This window comes from Heloderma suspectum, chromosome 8 (genome assembly GCF_057233095.1).
Source record: "Heloderma suspectum isolate Gila_16-S chromosome 8, 16-S_ref, whole genome shotgun sequence".
NCBI lineage: Eukaryota > Metazoa > Chordata > Lepidosauria > Squamata > Helodermatidae > Heloderma > Heloderma suspectum.
Window position 1 is genome coordinate 45,590,171 of NC_139465.1, and position 20,535 is coordinate 45,610,705.

The 20,535-nt window shown below is 44.8% G+C and overlaps 1 protein-coding gene across 4 annotated transcripts; it reads left to right on the top strand.

The window, feature by feature from the left end:
• Nucleotides 1-518: 518 nt before the first annotated feature.
• Nucleotides 519-20,326, top strand: UBA2 (ubiquitin like modifier activating enzyme 2). Of its 4 annotated transcripts, none has more exons than XM_084812234.1 (17): nucleotides 519-764; nucleotides 3,309-3,392; nucleotides 3,804-3,874; nucleotides 8,038-8,102; nucleotides 8,491-8,591; nucleotides 8,722-8,843; nucleotides 9,847-9,914; nucleotides 10,817-10,938; nucleotides 11,569-11,668; nucleotides 14,309-14,469; nucleotides 15,750-15,843; nucleotides 15,936-16,048; nucleotides 16,127-16,282; nucleotides 17,413-17,509; nucleotides 18,275-18,380; nucleotides 18,733-18,863; nucleotides 19,334-20,326. In XM_084812234.1, the coding sequence occupies exons 1-17, from the start codon at nucleotides 633-635 to the stop codon at nucleotides 19,513-19,515; spliced, it is 1,905 nt and encodes a 634-aa protein (XP_084668360.1). In that variant the 5' UTR covers nucleotides 519-632; the 3' UTR covers nucleotides 19,516-20,326. The 4 variants fall into 4 exon arrangements, with proteins under 4 accessions (XP_084668360.1, XP_084668359.1, XP_084668362.1 ...); XM_084812236.1 differs by lacking the exon at nucleotides 519-764 and adding an exon at nucleotides 886-1,416; XM_084812233.1 differs by having other exon boundaries at nucleotides 15,936-16,282; nucleotides 19,334-20,313.
• Nucleotides 20,327-20,535: the final 209 nt, after the last annotated feature.

The following is a 20,535-nucleotide window of genomic DNA, read 5'->3' on the forward strand; positions in this document are numbered from 1 at the left end:
TGCACATCCCGGCTTCTTCCTCGAGGGAGTCCAAGGCGGCGTGTCTGCTCCCCTGTGTTTGATCCTCACAACAACCCTGCGAGGCCGGTTAGGCCGCCACCCGCTGGGCTTCGTGGCGGAGAGGGGGCCTGTCTCCTGCGCCCCAGTCCAACGCTCGCCACCACACCACACTGGCTCTGACTGGTTCTGCTGGCTGGGAATGATGGGAATTGCAGTCCAACCCATCTGGAGGGCACCAGGGTGGGGAAGTCTCGCCCAGAGCAAACCTGCTGCTCTGGCAGGTGCGTTTTCTCCGGAGGGCGCTGCCCGCGGCCACCCAGCCCGGAACGGCCGGTTCCCCGAGGGCCGCTCGACGGCTCCCGCCCCGCCCGGATTCGACCCGACGGCTCCCCCCGGGCGCCTTCCTTGCCCCGCCGCCTCCCAGCCGCTAGGGGTCGCCCGTAGCTGCGCCGGAGGCCGCGCTGGGACTTCCCGCGGCCCCGCCTCCGTGGCGACGCTGCGCCGGAGGAGGCGCTGAGGGAGTCGCGCATGCGCGGCGCCCCGCTCCGCTCGCTCGCTCGCTCCTCCGTGCCCCTTTTCCCGCCGGACATCCCCCGCTCGCGCGCGCGCTCTCCCGGGGCCTCGCGGCTGCGATGGCGGCGGCGCTGCGCGGGGAGCTGGCCCAGGCCGTGGCCGGCGCGCGGCTGCTGGTGGTGGGGGCCGGCGGGATCGGCTGCGAGCTCCTCAAGGACCTGGTGCTCACCGGCTTCGTCAGCATCGACGTGGTGAGGGAGGCCCCGAGACCCCCCGCTCGCGCGCGCGCGCCGGCCGGTCCCGCCCGCCTCGCCTCGCCTCTTCTCGGCCGCTCGGCCCCCCCCGCCCGCGGGAGGGCGCCGGCTCTGACCCGCGCGGGGGCGGGGCCTAGCGGCGGGCGTCATCGCGCCGTAACGCGGGGGCTCCCCGGAAGGCGCCGAGCGTGGTTCCCGGGGGGCCTGGAGCAGCCGCCCCGCGCCTGGTGCCCTCCGAAGTTCTGGACGACATCTCCCATCATCCCCAGCCGCCGGCCGTGCTGGCCGGCGCCGATGAGCGCTGCCGCCTGGAGGGCGCTGGGTGCGGGCGGCCGCCGTGTGCCCAGCCGGCTGCTGCCCGGATGCCTCGGGCTGCGGCGCCCGTCGCCCCCAGCCGCGGCTCACGCTGTGCTGGCTGGGAACGGCGGCCCAAGGCGTCCGGCAGGCGCCGCGCTGGGGAAGGCTGCGCGCAGTCCCGAGCGGGAGCGCCAGCCGCGCACGCCGCCGAAGCCCCGGGCCTCATGCGGCCTTCCCCGCCGTGCGGCCTCGCCCGCGTAGATGCGGCTTCATTGCCGACTAGTGATTCTTCTGTTGTACCGTTCACTGGCAAGCGGCACGTAGGAGAAATAAAGTTCAGGTGACATTCTCGGTCAGTCTGGGCACTTAGTGGTGGAGATCGTCTTTCAGGCAAATTAGGCTCAGGATGTTCAGGGCTTTCTCGTTTAAAAGCCCGCGTCTTGAACTGACTGTGGAAGGCCAGTGCAGGTGGTTGAGCTGTTTTGTTGTCCGGGTGGTACATCCCATTCAAAGGCACCCATGATCTGCAGAGGCTGAAACTTCCAAACTCCGGTTCCCATGTTGAACCATGCTAATGGTTGTCTAGCTTTGAAGTTATAACAGCGTGAGCATACAATGTGGTAAAATTAGTAATAACTTGCATAGATGTAGATAGCATGTGTGTTGGAGCATCATGTGCCTTTCCTCATTTCCGATTCTGTGTATTTTGCTGAAAAGTCATAATTTAAATGGTTGTGTCCCAGTTACAACTACCACAGGTTGTATGTATTTTGTGCTCTGTTGTCTGTACCAAAGTACACTACTGATGCATGCAAGTGAATGTGATCTGAGGTCCCAGAAATAACATTGTCAATGTAGAAAGATTGTTTCTGTAGTAATTTCACTTCCCCTTCCCCCAAGTAAGGGGTTAGATACGTTTAAAAGAAAGTCGTATGTTCCTGTTCTGGTACTGGCTGGGCCTGGCCTGGCTTAGCTTCCCGGATCAGACAAGGAAGGACTTGTTTGGGATGGAAACCTTGACAACATGCAAATGCTTATTAGCAAAAATCTATAAATTATTGAGGAGATCTTTGAAGAAAAGGAAATGCTATTGATCTGAGGGAAAGAGCTGAGGATTAAAATATCTTCATCTAAATGGAGTAAGATCTGCAGGGAAGGGACAACAATTTCAGATAATACAGGAAAATTGTTTAAATACTTTATCACTGGTACTGTACCCCAAACCTGATTAAGAGGATGTATCCAAGATTAATTGGTGTTGCCATACTGCTAATAAAGATATATGACATTGTGATCCAGCTCAAGAATGTGGGGGCAAAGTATAGAAAATCTTACAGAACATCATTAACAGTATGTCATGGCCCTATGATAGATATCACAACGATTATTTTTTGAATATTTTGGGAAATACAAGAAAGAAAGATACTCAGCAAGCAATCTCCTAGCCAGAGGTGAAGCACAGATGTTAATAGTAAAAGAGCAGAAAAGGGGAACTGGGAGAAATGTATGGTTTTTTGGAGTGGATGCATTGATCAATTATATAATGACAGTGGTATTGTTGACATCTTTATAGTTGAGGTTAAAAGTCCAATTATCTAAGCAAAAAAAGAAGATATAAAATTCTGAGAGAGAGAAAATAGTTTGTTAATACTTCTAACCATAACTATAAATATGTCAATACATGCCGCAGTGTTGACACTTGTGATTAAAAGTATTACAAACTATTCTGGCTCTCTTAGTGTTTTTATATCTTTTTCTTAGATAATTGCATTTTTATATCTGTAAATTTGTAGGTAACTTTTATTAATAAGTAACGATTTTTTTAAATGTCACATTTTCACTAGAATTAACACAGTTCTGTAGTTAGAATAGACAAGCTAGATCAGATTGCCAGCTAGACCAGATTGTCATGTCAAAGCATGACAGATTTAGTTTTATTATGCAAATAAAATCAGCTTGGTTGCTAGCTGAATATTGCAGGGTCAAGGCTAGAAAACCAAGTGCATTAGTAAACCACACTGTACCTGGAAAAATGGGCTGAGAGGTATTATATGAACATTGTCACTGGTTTCAAAATCATCACTGCCTTGTTTCCTAACTGTCCGCATATATACTAGGCTGGATCCAGACTTAGTGCTTCCCTCCCACCCTGTATAATTTGCAAGACTGTGATCTCTGATAAATGCAGATGTTTTTCGTTAATTTAGCTGAACAAATCTGAAATGTTTGCAATTGTATTTCTAGATCGATCTGGATACCATTGATGTCAGTAATCTCAATAGGCAATTCTTGTTTCAAAAGAAGCATGTTGGAAGATCAAAAGCACAGGTAAGAGGAATCCCAGAGCTCAGTTTTCAAATAATTCAGATCAATATTGTTTTTCGTAGAACATTAGGAAAAATGAGTATTTTAGGTGTTTACTAAACGTAAATTTATGTAATGACCTCAGGCAGTTCAGTTTGAAGTTACTTTATATGTCATACACGTATATCTTTTACTGAAGTTCTTTATGTATCATATTCTGTATATGTATAACTTATAACGAAGTTACTTTATGTATCATATATTGTTATGCAACTGTTATTATTGAAATGTTCTTAGCTTTGTTAATTAGCCGCTTATGCACAACTATTTTAAAAAATCCATAGGGTCGTTTCTAAACCATAGTATGAAATTTGAACTTAGGTGATTCTTGAAAGGATTAATTAAAATGGGATATGTGTTCTTGGTCTCTTTCAGGTTGCCAAGGAAAGTGTGTTACAGTTTCATCCAGAAGCTAATATTGCAGCTTACCATGACAGCATTATGAAGTATGTCTGTCTCTTTTGGTCTTAAATATAGGAAATTTTGTATAAGCCTTGCAAAAAAAAAAAAATCTACAAAAGTGACTACAAACACTTTTATTAGTCATGGCTGCCCATAATAACTGTGTTGGTTATTAGGGTTGCATCAGTGGCAAAAAAGAGAACTGTTCTCAATAAGAAAACATTTTCTACCTGGTCACCAGAAGGTGATTCTTGCTCACCACAGGTGACTCTTGTTGTTCAGTTGTTCAGTCGTGTCCGACTCTTCGTGACCCCATGGACCATAGCACGCCAGGCCTTCCTGTCCTGCATGCTCTCCCGGAGCGTGCTCAAGTTCATATTCATTGCATCGGTTATGCTATCTACCCATCTCATCCTCTGTCATCCCCTTCTCCTTTTGCCTTCCATCTTTCCCAACATCAGGGTCTTTTCCAGAGAGTTTTCTCTTCGCATTAGGTGGCCAAAATATTTGAGCTTCAGCTTCAGTATCTGTCCTTCCAATGAGCACTCAGGGTTGATTTCCTTTAGGATGGACTGATTTGACCTCTTTGCAGTCCAGGGGACTCGTAAGAGTCTTCTCCAGCACCACAGCTCGAAAGCATCAATTCTTCAGCGCTCAGCCTTCCTTATAGTCCAGCTCTCACAGCCATACATTACTACTGGGAAAACCATAGCTTTGATTAGACGGACCTTTGTCGGCAAGGTGATGTCTCTGCTTCTTACTATGCTGTCTAGGTTTGCCATAGCTTTCCTCCCAAGGAGCGAGCGTCTTTTAATTTCATGGCTACAGTCACCGTCTGCGGTGATCTTGGAGCCCAAGAAAATAAAATCTGTCACAGCTTCCATTTCTTCCCCTTCTAGATGCCAGGAAGTGATGGGGCCAGGTGCCATGATCTTAGTTTTTTTAATGTTGAGTTTCAAACCAGCTTTTGCACTCTCCTCTTTCACCCTCAACAAGAGGCTCTTGAGATCCTCTTCGCTTTCTGCCATTAGGGTGGTATCGTCTGCATATCGGAGGTTGTTGATAATTCTCCCGGCAATCTTAATTCCGACCTGTGATTCATCCAACCCACCGTTTCTCATGATGTACTCTGCATATAAGTTAAATAAGCAGGGTGACAATATGCAGCCTTGTCGTACTCCTTTCCCAATTTTGAACCAATCGGTTGTTCCATGTACTGTTGCTTCTTGACCCTCGTACAGGTTTCTCAGGGGACAGGTAAGGTGGTCTGGTACCCCCATCTCTTTAAGAATTTGCCACATTTTGTTGTGATCCACACAATCAAAGGCTTTAGAGTAGTCAATGAAGCAGAAATAGATGTTTTTCTGGAATTCTCTTGCTTTTTCCATGATCCAGCGAATGTTGGCGATTTGATCTCTAGTTCCTCTGCCTCTTTGAAACCCAGCTTGTACTTCCGGTAGTTCTCGGTTCGCATACTGCTGAAGCCTAGCTTGTAGGATTTTGAGCATCACCTTGCTGGCATGTGAAATGAGCGCAATTGTGCAGTACTTTGAACACTCTTTGGCATTGCCCTTCTTTGGAATTGGAATGTAAACTGACCTTTTCCAGTCTCGTGGCCACTGTTGAGTGTGCCAAATTTGTTGGCATATTGAGTGCAGCACTTTTACAGCATCATCTTTTAGGATTTTAAATAGCTCAGCTGGAAGACTGTCATCTCTGCTAGCTTTGTTGTTAGTAATGCTTCCTAAGGCCCACTTGACTTCACTCTCGAGGATGTCCGGCTCAAGTTCAGTGACTGCACTATCATGGCTATCAGGGACATTCAGATCTTTCCTGTATAGTTCTTCTGTGTATTCTTGCCACCTCTTCTTAATCTCATCTGCTTCTGTTAGGTCCCTGCCTTCTTTGTCCTTTATCATGCCTGTCTTTGCACAAAACGTTCCCTTGAGATCTCCAATTTTCTTGAAGAGATCTCTAGTCTTTCCCATTCTGTTGTTTTCCTCGATTTCTTTGCATTGTTCATTTAAGAAGGCCTTCTTGTCTCTCCTTGCTATTCTCTGGAACTCTGCATTCAGTTGGATATATCTTCCCTTTTCTCCCTTGCTTTTCGCTTCCCTTCTTTCCTCAGCTACTTGTAAAGCCTCCTCAGACAGCCACTTGGCTTTCTTGCATTTCTTTTTCTTTGGGATGGATTGAGTTGCTGCCTCCTGAACAATGTTACGGACCTCCATCCATAGTTCCTCAGGCACTCTGTCTATCAGGTCTAATCCCTGAAATCTATTCCTCACCTCCACTGTATATTCATAAGGGATATGATTTAGGTCATACCTGAATGGTTTAGTGGTTTTCCCTACGTTCTTCAATTTAAGCTGAAATTTTGCAAGAAGAAGCTCATGATCTGAGCCGCAGTCAGCTCCAGGTCTTGTTTTGACTGACTGTATGGAGCTTCTCCATCTTTGGCTGCAAAGGACATAATCAATCTGATTTCGATATTGACCATCTGGTGATGTCCATTTGTAGAGTCGCCTCTTGTGCTGTTGGAAAAGAGTGTTTGCTATGATCAGCATGTTCTCTTGGCAAAACTCTATTAGCTTTTGTCCTGCTTCATTTTGTACACCAAGGCCATGCCTGCCTGTTATCCCGGTGATTTCTTGACTTCCTACTTTAGCATTCCAATCCCCTATGATGAAGAGGACATCTTTTTTTGGTGTTAGTTCTAGAAGGTGTTGTAGGTCTTCATTGAACCGATCAACCTCAGCTTCTTCGGCCTCAGTGGTTGGGGCATAGACTTGAATTACTGTGATTTTGAATGGTTTGCCTTGGATTCGTACTGAGATCATTCTGTTGTTTTTGAGATTGTACCCCAGTACTGCTTTTCCCACCCTTTTGTTGACTATGAGTGCTACTCCATTTCTTCTAAGGGATTCTTGCCCACAGTAGTAGATATGATGGTCACCTGAAGTAAATTCGCCCATGCCTGTCCATTTTAGTTCACTGAATCCCCAGATGTCGATGTTCAGTCTTGCCATCTCATGTTTGATCACCTCCAGCTTACTTTGATTCATTGATCTGACATTCCAGGTTCCTAAACAATACTGTTCTTTACAGCATCGGATTTTCTTTTCACCACCAGACACATCCACAGCTGAGTGTCCTTTCGGCTTTGGCCCAGCCGCTTCACTCTTTCTGGCACTACTTGGAAATACCCTCTGCTCTTCCCCAGTATAGTATATTGGACACCTTCCGACCTGAGGGGCTCATCTTCCGGCGTCATCTCTTTTAGCCTTGTGATACGTTCCATGGGGTTTTCTTGGCAAGAATACTGGAGTGGGTTGCCATTTCCTTCCCCAGTGGACCACATTTTGTCAGAACTCTCCGCCATGACCTGTCCATCTTGGGTGGCCCTGCACGGCATAGCTTATAGCTTCACTGAGTTACGCAAGCCCCGTCGCCACAACAAGGCAGTGATCCATGAAGGGGACAGGTGACTGAGCAGGTCACTATATTTCCATACAGGCATTATTTGAAAATGAAATGGCTGCAGTTCATCCTCCAAACATCATGTGCTTAATTTTGGGAATGTACTCTGTTTCTGTCCTCTAGTATGTAGCTCCTTCCATAGCTTGCATATTTAAGATTGTAAGAGGCTAGAGTGAAATTCTCCACTTTCTAGCCAGCTTCCAGTTGGAGTGATTCAATTATATGCATATTTGGAATATGAAATTACAGCTTTGACTAAATAGTTGTTAAAACTTCTGAAGATATGGGCTTGTCATTAGCCATACATATTCAAAGCAAAACCAAATAAATTTCACTAGATATTCTGTCGAAGTGTCACAGGCAATTTTGTTCTGAAAATAAAGGGGGTAAGAGCAAGCTATTTTAGTTTCAGCCCTAGACAGCCCTTGCTTAGAGAAATATTTTGGTGAAATGGCACAAAGATTCCCAGTCAGCTAGCCATCAGTCCATAAATATAGGAATTTAATTTATTTTGCCTTGAACTGCTTTTATTCACTGACTGAAAAAAATTGGGGGTCTTTTAAACACAAACATTCACCTGTTCTGTGGGATGGACTGTGTAACTAATGCAACTACAACACATTGTGTCATTCTGTTTGGCAGATGTTGTATTAAAATAGTTCTGTATCTCTGTTATGTCAAAGTCAGCAGGCATTTACTGAGCTACATATGTGTTCTTTTTCTGCAGCCCTGATTATAATGTGGAATTTTTTCGGCAATTTACCCTGGTTATGAATGCCTTGGATAATAGAGGTGAGATTTCTATTTGGTAGTATGAAATGACAGACCTGAAGTTTTGAAAGTGGGTGGAGTGACAAGAAAAAATTTCTGGCCTTACGAAGTCTCTCAATCTGTATCAACCTCCCCATTTCCTAATAGTTTAGTGTACTTAGGGGTAAATATCAAGGACAGCTGCTGTCTTTACAAGCTGCACTTTATACACAATCAGAGTTGTCCTGTAATAAATGCTAAGGGCGATCGCAGTCTCCGCACTTTACTGAGAAAGTCTGCAGTATTGAGGAAAGCTATTTGTAGTACCTGAAAAATGTGGGGGTAAGACTTAGCTAAGGCCAGGTTCATGCCACAGACTGAAGTCTAGCTTTCTGAAAGTCTGTGACTCTCTCATTTCTTCCACGCACAGCTGCCCGTAACCATGTGAACAGGATGTGTCTAGCTGCTGATGTCCCCCTTATCGAGAGTGGAACTGCCGGCTATCTTGGACAAGTAACTGTCATCAAAAAGGTGTGACAAATGTCTTTCTATTCCCATGCGCTGTAGCATTATGATCCCTAAAATGTAGTTTCCAACTAGCAATGGAAACCTCATGGAAAAAAAGAAATTTCTAACTCTCTCTCCCCCCACCCCTTTGTAGGGAGTGACAGAGTGTTATGAATGTCAACCTAAACCAACCCAGAAAACCTTTCCAGGCTGTACCATTCGCAACACACCTTCTGAACCCATCCACTGCATCGTGTGGGCAAAGTATTTGTTCAAGTAAGCTGCTCCTTTTTAAAAAAGTTAGTACTATATAACTCTTTGCCAGCTACAAAGATCTTGAGTGATCTGACACTGTCTGCTCTACAAGCACCAGGAGATGCCCGGTTAGGTCTTGCTTTTTGTGCCTGGTACATTATCAAGGTTAATTGTAAGAGGCTGATATGTGGGAAATTGTGCCTTGGATCTGATGGGCTTGTGTTTCTTGTCAGATTAGTTCATTGCTGGCAGGCTGCAACATAGCTAGCAAATCAGGCTGGTCTATCCTATTGTATTGTAGGTCGCCTGAGTGCAGGTTTTCTGTGGAATAAATCTGTAGAGATGACTCCTTCTAATAGCAAACTCGGGTGGTGAGTGGTAGTAGGATTGCCACCAAAACAGGGTTATTGAGAAACCTAAGGGAAGTATCAGTACCTTTGGGGAAAATGCAAAGTTTGTAGAAGTGCAAAAAAATCTTTAGAATTAAGGGGACAAAAAACTCAACAATGAAAGCCCAAGAAGGACTGAGTGTGCTCAGTAGCCCTAGAATACAGAGTAACCGTTGAAAAATAAAAACAAAACATGGTGTAGGAAGGAGAGTGCAATGTTCTGCTTGGAGGGATGGCTGGCTGGAACTCTGAACAGGAGCACTCCTTTTAGGAAGGAGGATATTTTGTTGTCAGTTCTGCTTGTTAAGACAGGCGAGCTTCGCAAATCTGTGTGAACAGTTTGGACACGAAACATCTCTGAGCTCTGTTGCAGTGTAAATTGGGTTTTTTCCTCATTCTTAAAATCTCTCAAGACTCGCTTGTTTTTAGAAGACTACATTCCCCTTTCTCTGTTTCTTGGGGGGCGGTATGTAGGTAGCTGTGTATGCACATGTGTGTTTTCACTATACGGTTTTAAAGTAAACCTGTATGTTAACAGCAGAATACATTCTGCCTAAGTCATTTGCTTTTAAGGTTATCCTAGTAAAAGACATTTCAGTCCCTAACCAGGAAAATGTACATCTTGTATGATTTAGTCAGCTGTTTGGAGAAGAAGATGCGGATCAAGAAGTGTCACCTGACAGAGCTGATCCTGAAGCTGCCTGTAAGTGTTAACCTGCTTGTTCATTTTTGGAAGCCCCTGCAGCCTTTGGATAGTATCCAACTGTGTCATTCCATTAGTACAAGTGATGTTGCACAAGCAAAAACTAAGTTGTGAACTATGCGCAAGAGAAGAATCCATCTAAAGTTATGTTTGTGCAAGCGGTTGTGTGTTATGCTTATGCAACTGGTTGTGCATGCCACTTGTGCAGCTAATTGTGTAACCAGTTGCACAACAGCTTGTTCTGTTTGTGCAACTGGTTGTGCATTTCCCTTGTGCAACTGATTGCACAACTGATTGTGCCCGTTGTGCAAATGGTTGCGCATTCCAGTTGTGTGAGCGGTTGCACAACTGCCTGCACAAATGGTTGCACAAGCATAATGGACAACCACTTGTGCAACAGAAAGATTCAGCAGAGCTCCTCTAGCCCCGTTTGCATTTGCAGAATGGCACCGTTGGATACTGCCTTTTTAGTTTAGCAGTCTCGGCATCAGGTGTTCCTTGTGGAACCCACATTGCTGCTGTGGCTGGGAACCAGCTGCCACATAAAAATATTTTCTTTGTCTCCTACCACAAAATTGAAAGGTTCTATATGCTGTGTATAAGAAAAGCTTCAATTGTTGGTTCAAACTCAACTGAACCTTAAGCTTTCCTCTTAAATAGTTAGTATTAATAATGGGTATTGCTTTGAGCCCTAGTTCCAGTCATTGGAGCCTAATAGCTCATTATAGCTCATAGCTAATAGACAGCTAGCCTTCTGATTCTGTAGTAGGACAGTAAGGTGCCAGGAGCCCTCTAAATAGGTTTACCTCAGAAGTGGCTGTATATTATGCGCTCTGGATAAACTGTACCTGTGTCAGTTGAGCGGTCTTCATAGCAAATGTAAAGTGTCATGTTGTTGACAGGGGAGCCAGCAGAAGCCGAGGCCAGAGCAAGAGCATCGAATGAAGATGGTGACATTAAACGTGTTTCAACCAAGCAATGGGCTAAATCCACAGGATACGATTCAGTTAAACTCTTCACTAAGGTATTGGTCTTGAGCTCGTGATATGAAAAGAAATCTCTGCACCCTTCCATTTAAGCTGAGGAAGAAAAATTGTCAGTGAAAGAGCGGGGACTTTAAGTAAAAAACTGAGTTCAGCTTTACATTTGATCCACTCACTATCTATATAGCAGGGTGAATCTGATGAAGTGATGTACTCTGGTCCACAAAAGCTTATGCCATAATACATCTGTCTGTCTTTAAGGTCCTACAAGATGCTTTGTTTTATTAGTACAGAGTAATATTTTGAATGGGGAAAGCCGATAGCGACAGGGTAAATGCCTAGAGATAAACTGCCCATTTTAGCTAAGGAATCTGTAGCCGTGCAAACTTAATGGAAGAGGGTGGCAATTATTTTCCAATTGTGTTTTTAGAAGGGGGTTGCTTATTTAAAGAATTTATATATCGCCCTTCATCAACTTGATTCCATGGTGTTTTACAACTTAATAAATATATACAGTATTCTAATATTAAAGGCACTTTGGCTCTTGGGGTCGGGAGGAATGTGCAATGGTACTTAATACTAGATGTTGTAGAACCCAAATGTACTCTGAGAAGGATAGAAGAACGAAGCATCACTTCGTATTAAGCTTGCTTCCAAATCTGTTTTTTCAGCTTTTCAAAGATGACATCAGGTATCTGCTAACAATGGATAAGCTCTGGAGGAAAAGGAAACCTCCAGTGCCCCTGGACTGGAATGAAATACAAAATCAGGGTGAGCATTTTTTGCCTTTGTCCTAAAGAAAATCTGTCAGGACATCCCATGTAAAGAAAACCATGGGTTTAATTAGCTCCAGCAGAGTTGCTGCACGCGTTCGCCCGATGTGTTTAGTTTTGGTGCTGCTTGTGTTCCTAGGTCTTCCTAGTGTAAACAATGGGTTAGGGTGGCAGCCAGGATAAGAGAGACGTCTGCAAAGATACCTGAGCATATAATACACCTGTTCAGGGACTGCAGCCGTTATGAGTCAGACCAGGCCCATCCAGTCTGGCATTGTTGATGGACTGGCAGTGACCTTCCTAGGTCTGGGGACTTCCTTCATGCAAAGCAGGTGCTCTGCACTGAGCTGTGGCCCCTCCCCAAAGCCTTGTGTTGCAGTATTCCATTCATTTGAGGATGTGACGGTGTCGTTTTAAATTTGACAAGTCCGCCTTGATTCACAAGTGTAGCTAAGAAAATGACTGTTTGTTATAAACAAAGGTCATATTTAATTAAGCTTATTGTATGCAATTGGTGACTGGCAGGTGCAGACAAGCCAAAACAAATGCCATGGAGAGAAGTTTCAGGTCACCTCTGACATACTGCTTTTCATCCATTCAGCTGAGAGCAGTAGTGTAGTGCTCTGGGGTTGCGCCGGGGCTTCGCTCCTGCACTTCCATTGGAGCCGGGTGAAAGGCAGCGGCGGGGCAGACACGGCGGGAGGAGGAGAGCAGAGGAAGGGAGTGCAGGCGACTGCCTCTCGCCTACCACGCAGAGCCGGACAGACAAAGGGGGCGAGAGAGGGAGCCTGAAGGAGCTCTCAGCACCCCCTATTCTCCCCCTCAGCTCTTGGCTTCTCCGCCTTCCACCCCCTGAGCACCCGCCACGCCTTGCAACTCGACCGTCCCCAGCCAGCCCCTCAGCTTCCTGACCCTTTTCCCACCCTGCTGCCCATCCCCGCTCCGTTCCTGGCAAGGCTCTCGTCGTCCTGCAGCACCAGCCACCCCTTCAGGGCTGCTGCTGCTGGCCACAGCAGGGGGCGGCTGGGGGGCACTGCTGCAGCCACTGTCTGTCACTCGTGCTTATGCGGGGGGTTTGCTTTGTGGGAGAGGGATTCTAGTGGGCTTGATGTGCAGACATTAATAGGGGATCATGTTTTAGTACCATGCAGTGAAAAGTTTTCACCTGTTTTTTGCACATCAAGTTTGTCCTTCAGGGTGCACGAGGGGGTCTGGGGTGGGTCCAACCCCTCTGGTTGACAGTAGGATCCTAGGTTTGTTTACTTAAAGTAATTACCAATGTGTTTAGTGGAGTTTATGTCGGAGGGACTAGGGCCATGAGTCACTTAACCTGAACTTGAAGGGTTAATATGAGTAAGGTGGGAGGGGATATCTGAGAGGTTGTTCTCCTCCCTCTACTTTCCTATCTTCTTCCTCCTCAAGTGATGCTGACCTCAGCCAGCTTACCTTGAGATGTAAGTTTGTTATATCTCCAGTAAAAGTCTGTTCCTAACCCACCACTTGAGTGTGTTTCGTCTACATCTGTGGCTACCGACGGGGGGCAGATTCAGACTTTCGTTTAGCCCCCTAGTGAGTGTAGTTATGCTTGTAGCCTTGTAGGGCAATCCTCCTTGTCTGTTCAGAAGCAAGTACCATTATGTTCAATGGGATTTACTCCCAAATAAGCGTGTATGGGATTGCAGCCTTAAAAGAGTTGTTGGTCACTGCAGACTAAGTTCCATTTATTTTAATGGGGCATTGCTTCACCTGGTTGCAATGGCTCTTCATAATAATAATTAATAATAAATATACTATGATTATATGATTACTACTACTACTACTATTACTACTACATGTTTCTTGAATTAAAAAGGACTAACTTTTTTAGTCCACACTGGTGGCAGGATGAATCTGGACAGCCACCTGTCCGGGATGCTTTGACTTGGATTCCTGCATTGAGCAGGGGGTTGGACTTGATGGTCTTATAGGCCCCTTTCAACCCTACTATTCTATGATTCTAGGACTAATCTATGTTTAACCAAATAATATTTTCTAGGAAGTTGCTGGACAAGACTTTGTGTGTGTTTTCCTTTCAAATGAACCTTTTCATAATTCTGAATTAGAGTGAGCAGATACCCCAAACAAATCAACTGAAAGCTCATTTGTATTGTATAATCTTACAAGGTTGTATAATTTTAGAAGGGGGTGTGGCTGTGACTATCATGAAGGGACCCTGAACTTCTGAATTTGCCACTACATTACTGGCTGAGAGTCATAGTGATGAGAAATCCAGTGAACCAGCCCGTTGTGTCATTGCACAATGTTTGTAACTGTTGCATTTGCGGACAATTTAAGGACACATTTTCATGGTAGATGAATGGAGTGGTGTGGTATTATTTATTACATTCATATACTGCTCAACAGCTGAGGCTCTGGGCAGTTCACAACAATTAAAACCATAAAATGCAACACGATAAAACATACTATAAGACTTTAAAAGTTTAAAAGTAGCATGTAAAACTAACCTTAAAGCCCAACATTGTGCTGGAATTGTGCTGCTGGAAAATAAATTGCATTGAGTTTAGAGGATTTGGAAACGGCTTTAAAGAACACTTTTTTTTGCAGTACTTGGTCTCCTAACGCTTTCCTTCCTTTGAAGAGAACAGCACATCTGATCAACAGAATGAGTCTTCCTTGGGCCTAAAAGACCAACAGGTTCTAGATGTCAAGAGCTATGCGCGCCTATTTTCTAAGAGCGTAGAGACCCTGAGAGCTCAGCTGGCAGAAAAAGGTGATGGAGCTGAACTTATATGGGATAAGGTTAGTTCAGCAAATGCTTGGGGATGTGTTTCATACAGAGGAGTAGACCTGTTTGGATTATAGCACAACACTAATCATAGATGTGTTTGGTCTTTGTGAAAGGTATCAGGACATTGAACAGTCTTGCCATCCCAATTGTAATTCGCAAGTTTTCAAAAGCTGTGTATCCTGTGTTGGTCACGGATGCAGAAGGTGTGCTCAGCTGGAAAGTTCTCTTGCACAAGCCGTATTGAAATGATGGAGGGCTGTGCGAGAGTGCTGGTGGGCAGTTCTCCATTTTTGTCCAGGGAAAGGCAGTTGGGAATGGAGTAGTTTAATTCCTGTACTCCTGTGTCAAAAGGCAGAGCTTGAAATGCTCTGATATTGGAAGAGTTGAGGCTGTGCAGGGCATAGCCATAAGTAAAGGCTGGTATTGAGCTGTAATCCACAGAACCTGTGTGGTCCCTCAGATGAGGTGAATCAGGTATCACGTGTTCAGAAGCTACATGCACCTGCATGGCCCGCTGGTTCTGACAGCCATTACAGGTGGCTGCAGCTAGAGAGCGTTTGTCCAGCCCTTGCTTCACCTCGTGCTCTTGACAAGGAGAGAGCTGCTGCCGCCATTTGTTCACCTGCAAGCAGCACCTCACTTCTACCTATCTGAGAAGAACAAAGGAAGAGCATAGCTAAGGCAACGATTTCCTTGTTCCTTTCTGTGGAGAAAAGCAGGACTCCCACCAGGATGAGTCAGTAGCAGCGCTTGCTCTCCCCTTGCTGGGGGAGTGAGTCAAGGAGGAGACTGCATAGCCAGCTGTGATGGCTGCCAGAAATCTCACAGGAGGCCTGTGCATATGTGCTTCCCTCTTGGGAAGTAATACATGAACAATTCTTAGAGCCCGATCTATTCCCATGGCATTTGTTAGCAAAGTGTCTGATTTCTGTGAAATATAATCAAACTGCCACAAAGGCTCGAGGCTGAGGCTCAAGTTCTGCTGAATTTCAGAGTTTCCAACTGCACGCTTATAACTATTGTTGAGGGATGGAAATGCTGAACGCATAGCTCATTTGTGCATTTAGCCATGAACTCTTGACCCTGTAAAAGATAGTAATACTGACCTACATTATAGGGTTGTTACTAGGTGACACTAAGCTAGTGTGTAATGCATTCAGCCACTTAGAAGGGTGTTATGTGAATAACATGTAAGAGTTTTAAATCAAACTTATGCATAGAGTTGCTTTGGGTTTTGTATTGAAGCTGCAGAAATTTTCTGTTTACCATTTATAATTAAACTTGTTGGCAGGATGACCCTTCTGCGATGGACTTTGTCACTTCTGCTGCAAACCTCAGGATGCATATCTTTAGTATGAATATGAAGAGCAGATTTGATATCAAATGTAAGAATAAAATGCTCCTGTTGACCTTTTCAAGTATTTGCTTTGTCTTTTTTACGTGCAGGAGAAACATCTCATTTCTCCTTCTTTTACAGCAATGGCAGGAAACATCATCCCAGCTATAGCTACCACTAATGCCATAATTGCTGGTCTGATAGTGCTGGAGGGTTTAAAGATCCTCTCAGGCAAAATAGAGCAGTGCAGAGCAGTAAGTGTTAATTTCTTGCTCTCTTCTCTTTTGCTTGCTCATGCTGGACATTTGATTCATTTTCTCTTATTCTCCGAGATCTTCCTTAATAAACAACCAAACCCAAGAAAGAAGCTGCTTGTTCCTTGTGCTTTGGACCACCCAAATCCGAACTGCTATGTGTGTGCAAGTAAGCCAGAGGTGACTGTGAAACTGAACGTCCACAAAGTCACAGTTTTGACGCTGCAGGATAAGGTAAATGAACATCTCTCTTTATTCAACTCCTGTTTTCATAAGTTGCTCATCTATAAAATCCTTTGTCCCATTCCCCCCCCCCTTCCCAGCCTTTAAAAACATGGCTTCAGTTAACATTGACCTGTGATCCACTCACCCCAGTTGCACAGTTGGTGGTCTCAGGATCTCGGGAATCCTTGGTTTCATTAAAGAAAAGGGAAATCTTTGAAAATGAACACTGTCATGTTTCATAGCCTATGGAAGAGAGCAGTCCAGGCTGCAGTCCAGGCTGCTGCTTGCACTTCAGTTTTCCCCCCTTTTCAATAAAATATGCTCCTTTGGAGATTGCTCTTGAGTGTAACGCGCACGCACACAGAAGTTTGTACAGGTACCATCCGAGCAGGAGCATACTACTTTTGATTAGGGCCAACAAAGTCACAAATAGTGAGCTAGCTTTTGAATTTTACAGAACATTTCCTCATGGTGGATGTTTAACAGAGGGGTGAGGGGGAGACTAGAAAAGATGTTGCTAGTAAGGGGATGGTGGAGACTATTCTGCATCAGGTAACGGCCTTAAGATGGTGATTCAGGAGATGCTTTGCAGACTGAGCTATTTTGTGCCAAGTGCAAAAGGTCTCAGTTTGCACTAAAGCATATAGGGCAAAGAAGCAGGGTTGACTTTCCCTTTGAAAATGGAAATGTCAGCAGGCATATGGGTACCGACTAGCCTGACGGATTACAAGCTGGGGACAGGCTACAAGAAGCAATGTCTCAAGATGCAGTCAGTGCCGTGCACCATGCTTCTACCAGTAATTATTTGGATATGACTCGCGCTGATCAGAACACCCAGGTGACTTTCATCCAAGTGACAGATACCTGCTTTTTATGGCTAATACATGTTTCAAAACATGTGCAATTTACACAGGAATATTTGGAGTAACTGTCACATCAAGATGGAGATAACATTTGTTTCCATTAATAGCAATACAATAGAAATGTCTCTGTGCTGTCGAAAACATTACTTTGATGCAGTAATACAGTAATACACTTGATACAGAAAGTGTGTGAATGTGTATTTGGAAAAGATTTGGAAAACCATTCTTGCTTCTGAGGATTGTTTCCAGATATTTTTAACATTTTTGCCCTTTCAGATAGTGAAAGAAAAATTCAATATGGTAGCACCAGATGTCCAGATAGAAGATGGAAAGGGGACTATTCTCATCTCTTCAGAAGAAGGAGAAACTGAAGGTATGAAATGAAAACTACAGCAGCATGAAGTGAGTGTCAAAAGCCAGCCTGAGGTGCCACACCACCCTGGCCATGCTTGCTGGGAATGATGGGAGCTGCAGTCCAACACATCTGGAGGGCGCCGGGTTGGAGAAAGCTGCTCCACACAAGCACATGGACTGGGTGCAGCCGACACGCTGCAGCTCGTCCCGGGTTGCTTACCCACAGCAAGCCGCAGCGGCCGGAGGCACCAGGCTGTGCATGCAACGCCCACTCGGGGGCCGCCGCTTCGTTACGTTAGGGTGAAACCACCCTTGTGTGGCCTTGAGGCAGACTATCACACACGGATGGCTGCATGCTACCACAAAGTTGTGTTTGGGGAATTTTGCTTAGGGCATATAGTGCAGTCGTGGTTGCAACAGTGATTTTTGGGATTTCAACAAGTGTTCATGGCAGTCAAACTAGAGAGAGAGATGCCAGCAAGCCCTGAAAATATTACATTGCCCTTTCTTGCAGAGCCTTTGCATCTTTTTGAAGTGTATATTCTTTTTTCCTTGGAATTGCCATGCACATCCCTCCTTACTTCTGACGCCTTTCCCAGGGAGGCAAAGAAATTTGTGTACTTGTTACTATATCAGAGTTAACACAGTTCAGCATTCTTAGCAACCTTACTTCATTTTCATGTGTTTGATTTAACAGACATCGTGAAGGCCACTGAAGTTTCCACAAAGTACTGAATGCTTCTTTTTTCCTGTCCACCCCACCCCCCCCCCGCGCCCCTCCTAGCAAATAATTACAGGAAATTGTCAGAATTTGGGATCCGAAATGGCACTCGGCTGCAAGCAGACGACTTTCTACAGGACTACACCCTGCTGATCAATGTGCTGCACAGGTGAGAGCTATTGAAAGTCTTAATTTAATGGAGTGTTATTGAAGCCAGAAACTGCCTCTCTGGGGAAAGGACCTTCAGATTCCATAAATGATACCGCTCTTTCTAACCCAGAGACCTGCTTGGCATTTGTGGGAAACAAGACAAAGTTGACAGCCAGTAGTTCTCTGTGGTGCCGAGGAATTTCTCTCCTGGGTCACTGTTGGAGCGGAGCCTATACGCGGCTTTGCACGCGGTGCACTGCTTGAGCCGGGGGGGCTGCTCGGGTGGAGGGAGCGGTTTCAGAATCGGCCTCTTGTTGGCTGTAGTGGTGTTCACATCCAAGCATTTTCCTGTGGTGTTCTTTCTTTATCAGTGAAGAGCTTGAGAAAGATGTGGAGTTCGAAGTTGTGGGTGATGAAGTTGTGGGTCCCAAGCCCTCAGAACAGCCCACAAAGAATATCACCAATGGGAGTGATGATGGGGCACAGCCGTCCACATCCACAGGTAAACAGTGGCAACGGGAGGGGACAGTGCTGAAGCGCTGCTGCCATTGGGAGGCCCTGCTAGCCCCGTAAAATACTGAAATGTAAGAACATAAACAGCTACATTAGACTTCTACAAAGCCTTTTAATTTTCCATGAAACTTAATTCTAGCCATTCTCCTGAATCCACGTACGGGTTTGTTTACAGTTTCTTCTTCAGCTTGCCATACACATGTGACCAATATATCTGACTACCCACTGGGTGACCAGACATTTTATGAATTGAGCTGAACCATCATTTTGCAAGATGGCAATTCAACACCATCACTTCCAGTGTTGGTCGTTTTTTGAAAGATTTGATATAATATATTCATCCTGTAATAGGTGACGTGCCTAGTTTATGTATAAGTGTATCATATCTAGTGCCCCTATGTTGAAATATTTTAATATTGTCAGCACTAGACTGCACAGCAGTGACTCTTTCTTTTCCAGCTCAAAATGAAGATGATGATGTGCTGATTGTTGAGACTGAGGAAGGTCCTTCCAGCAATGCTGATGACACAGAAAGTAAAAGCCGCAAGAGGAAGCTAGATGATAAGGAACACACTGGCACAAAAAGGATGCGCTCAGAACCACCGGCTGAAGAGCAAGATGATGTGATAGCACTCGACTGAGTGCTGGAATGTTCCAGCTAGTGGGCCTGGCCAAGAGGGAGGGTGGTTGGGGTGTGTGAAATGTCCAGAACTAGCCTTTGCTCCAAGAGAAAAGCGCTGCCTCTGACTTGCAAAATCTCTGCCATTCTCATTCAGTAGGATATAGAACTTCTCCAATAAGCTGTACTAAATATAGTAGACATCTAGTTTATAAACACTGTTAAGCAGTCATGAAAACAAAGCATGTCTTTTGTTTATAATGTTTGAATGATGAATCAGGAGGGGAAAACAACGAAACTCCATTTTAGTGAAGTGGCTTTATCATTTATAGCTTCTGAGAGGTTTTGAATTCCCGCTAGAAAAGGAATCGCCTAGCCTAGTTCTCGCCATTTTTCACACCCACAAAGTAAAATTTTGAAAGTGAAGGTGTGTTGTGTTTCATCAACCGGCACAATGTACATTACTGTAAAGCAATGTTAATTTGCTCTCTTGTCAGCTCATATTGCCTGATGTCAGTGTCAGAAACGGATTTTGGTGTACTGTTACAGTTTCAGGTTATTTATATAGGATGTTTTATAAAACTTAAATGCTACTCCACCATTCACCCAACGGACCAAATAACGTATGAACTCCGTGCTTCATCTGTTTGCACAGCCCACCTGTGCTGATTTGAGGATTTGTAAAGTATATAGTCTTCATACTTAATACTGTACTAATTTTGATTTTAAACATCCTACAAGCATAGTTCGAAACTTTTGAAAACATTCTTTGTTGAAATTGAAAAGGGAGGGTTTTTTAATAAAACATTTTGTCACTGATCTTTGGCAGTCTTTATTGGTCTGCTACTCGAGCATTTGGATATTTTTCCTTAACTCACAATTTTTGCATTTTTCCCACAGGGTACCCGTGTTAGTCTATTGCAGCGGAGTGGGCTATAGTTCACAAACGCTTATGCCAGAATACATTTGTTAGTCTTTAAAGTACCAGAAAACCCCCTGTAACCTTTTCAGTGTTTCATAGCACTGCAAAGGTTGCCTGGGA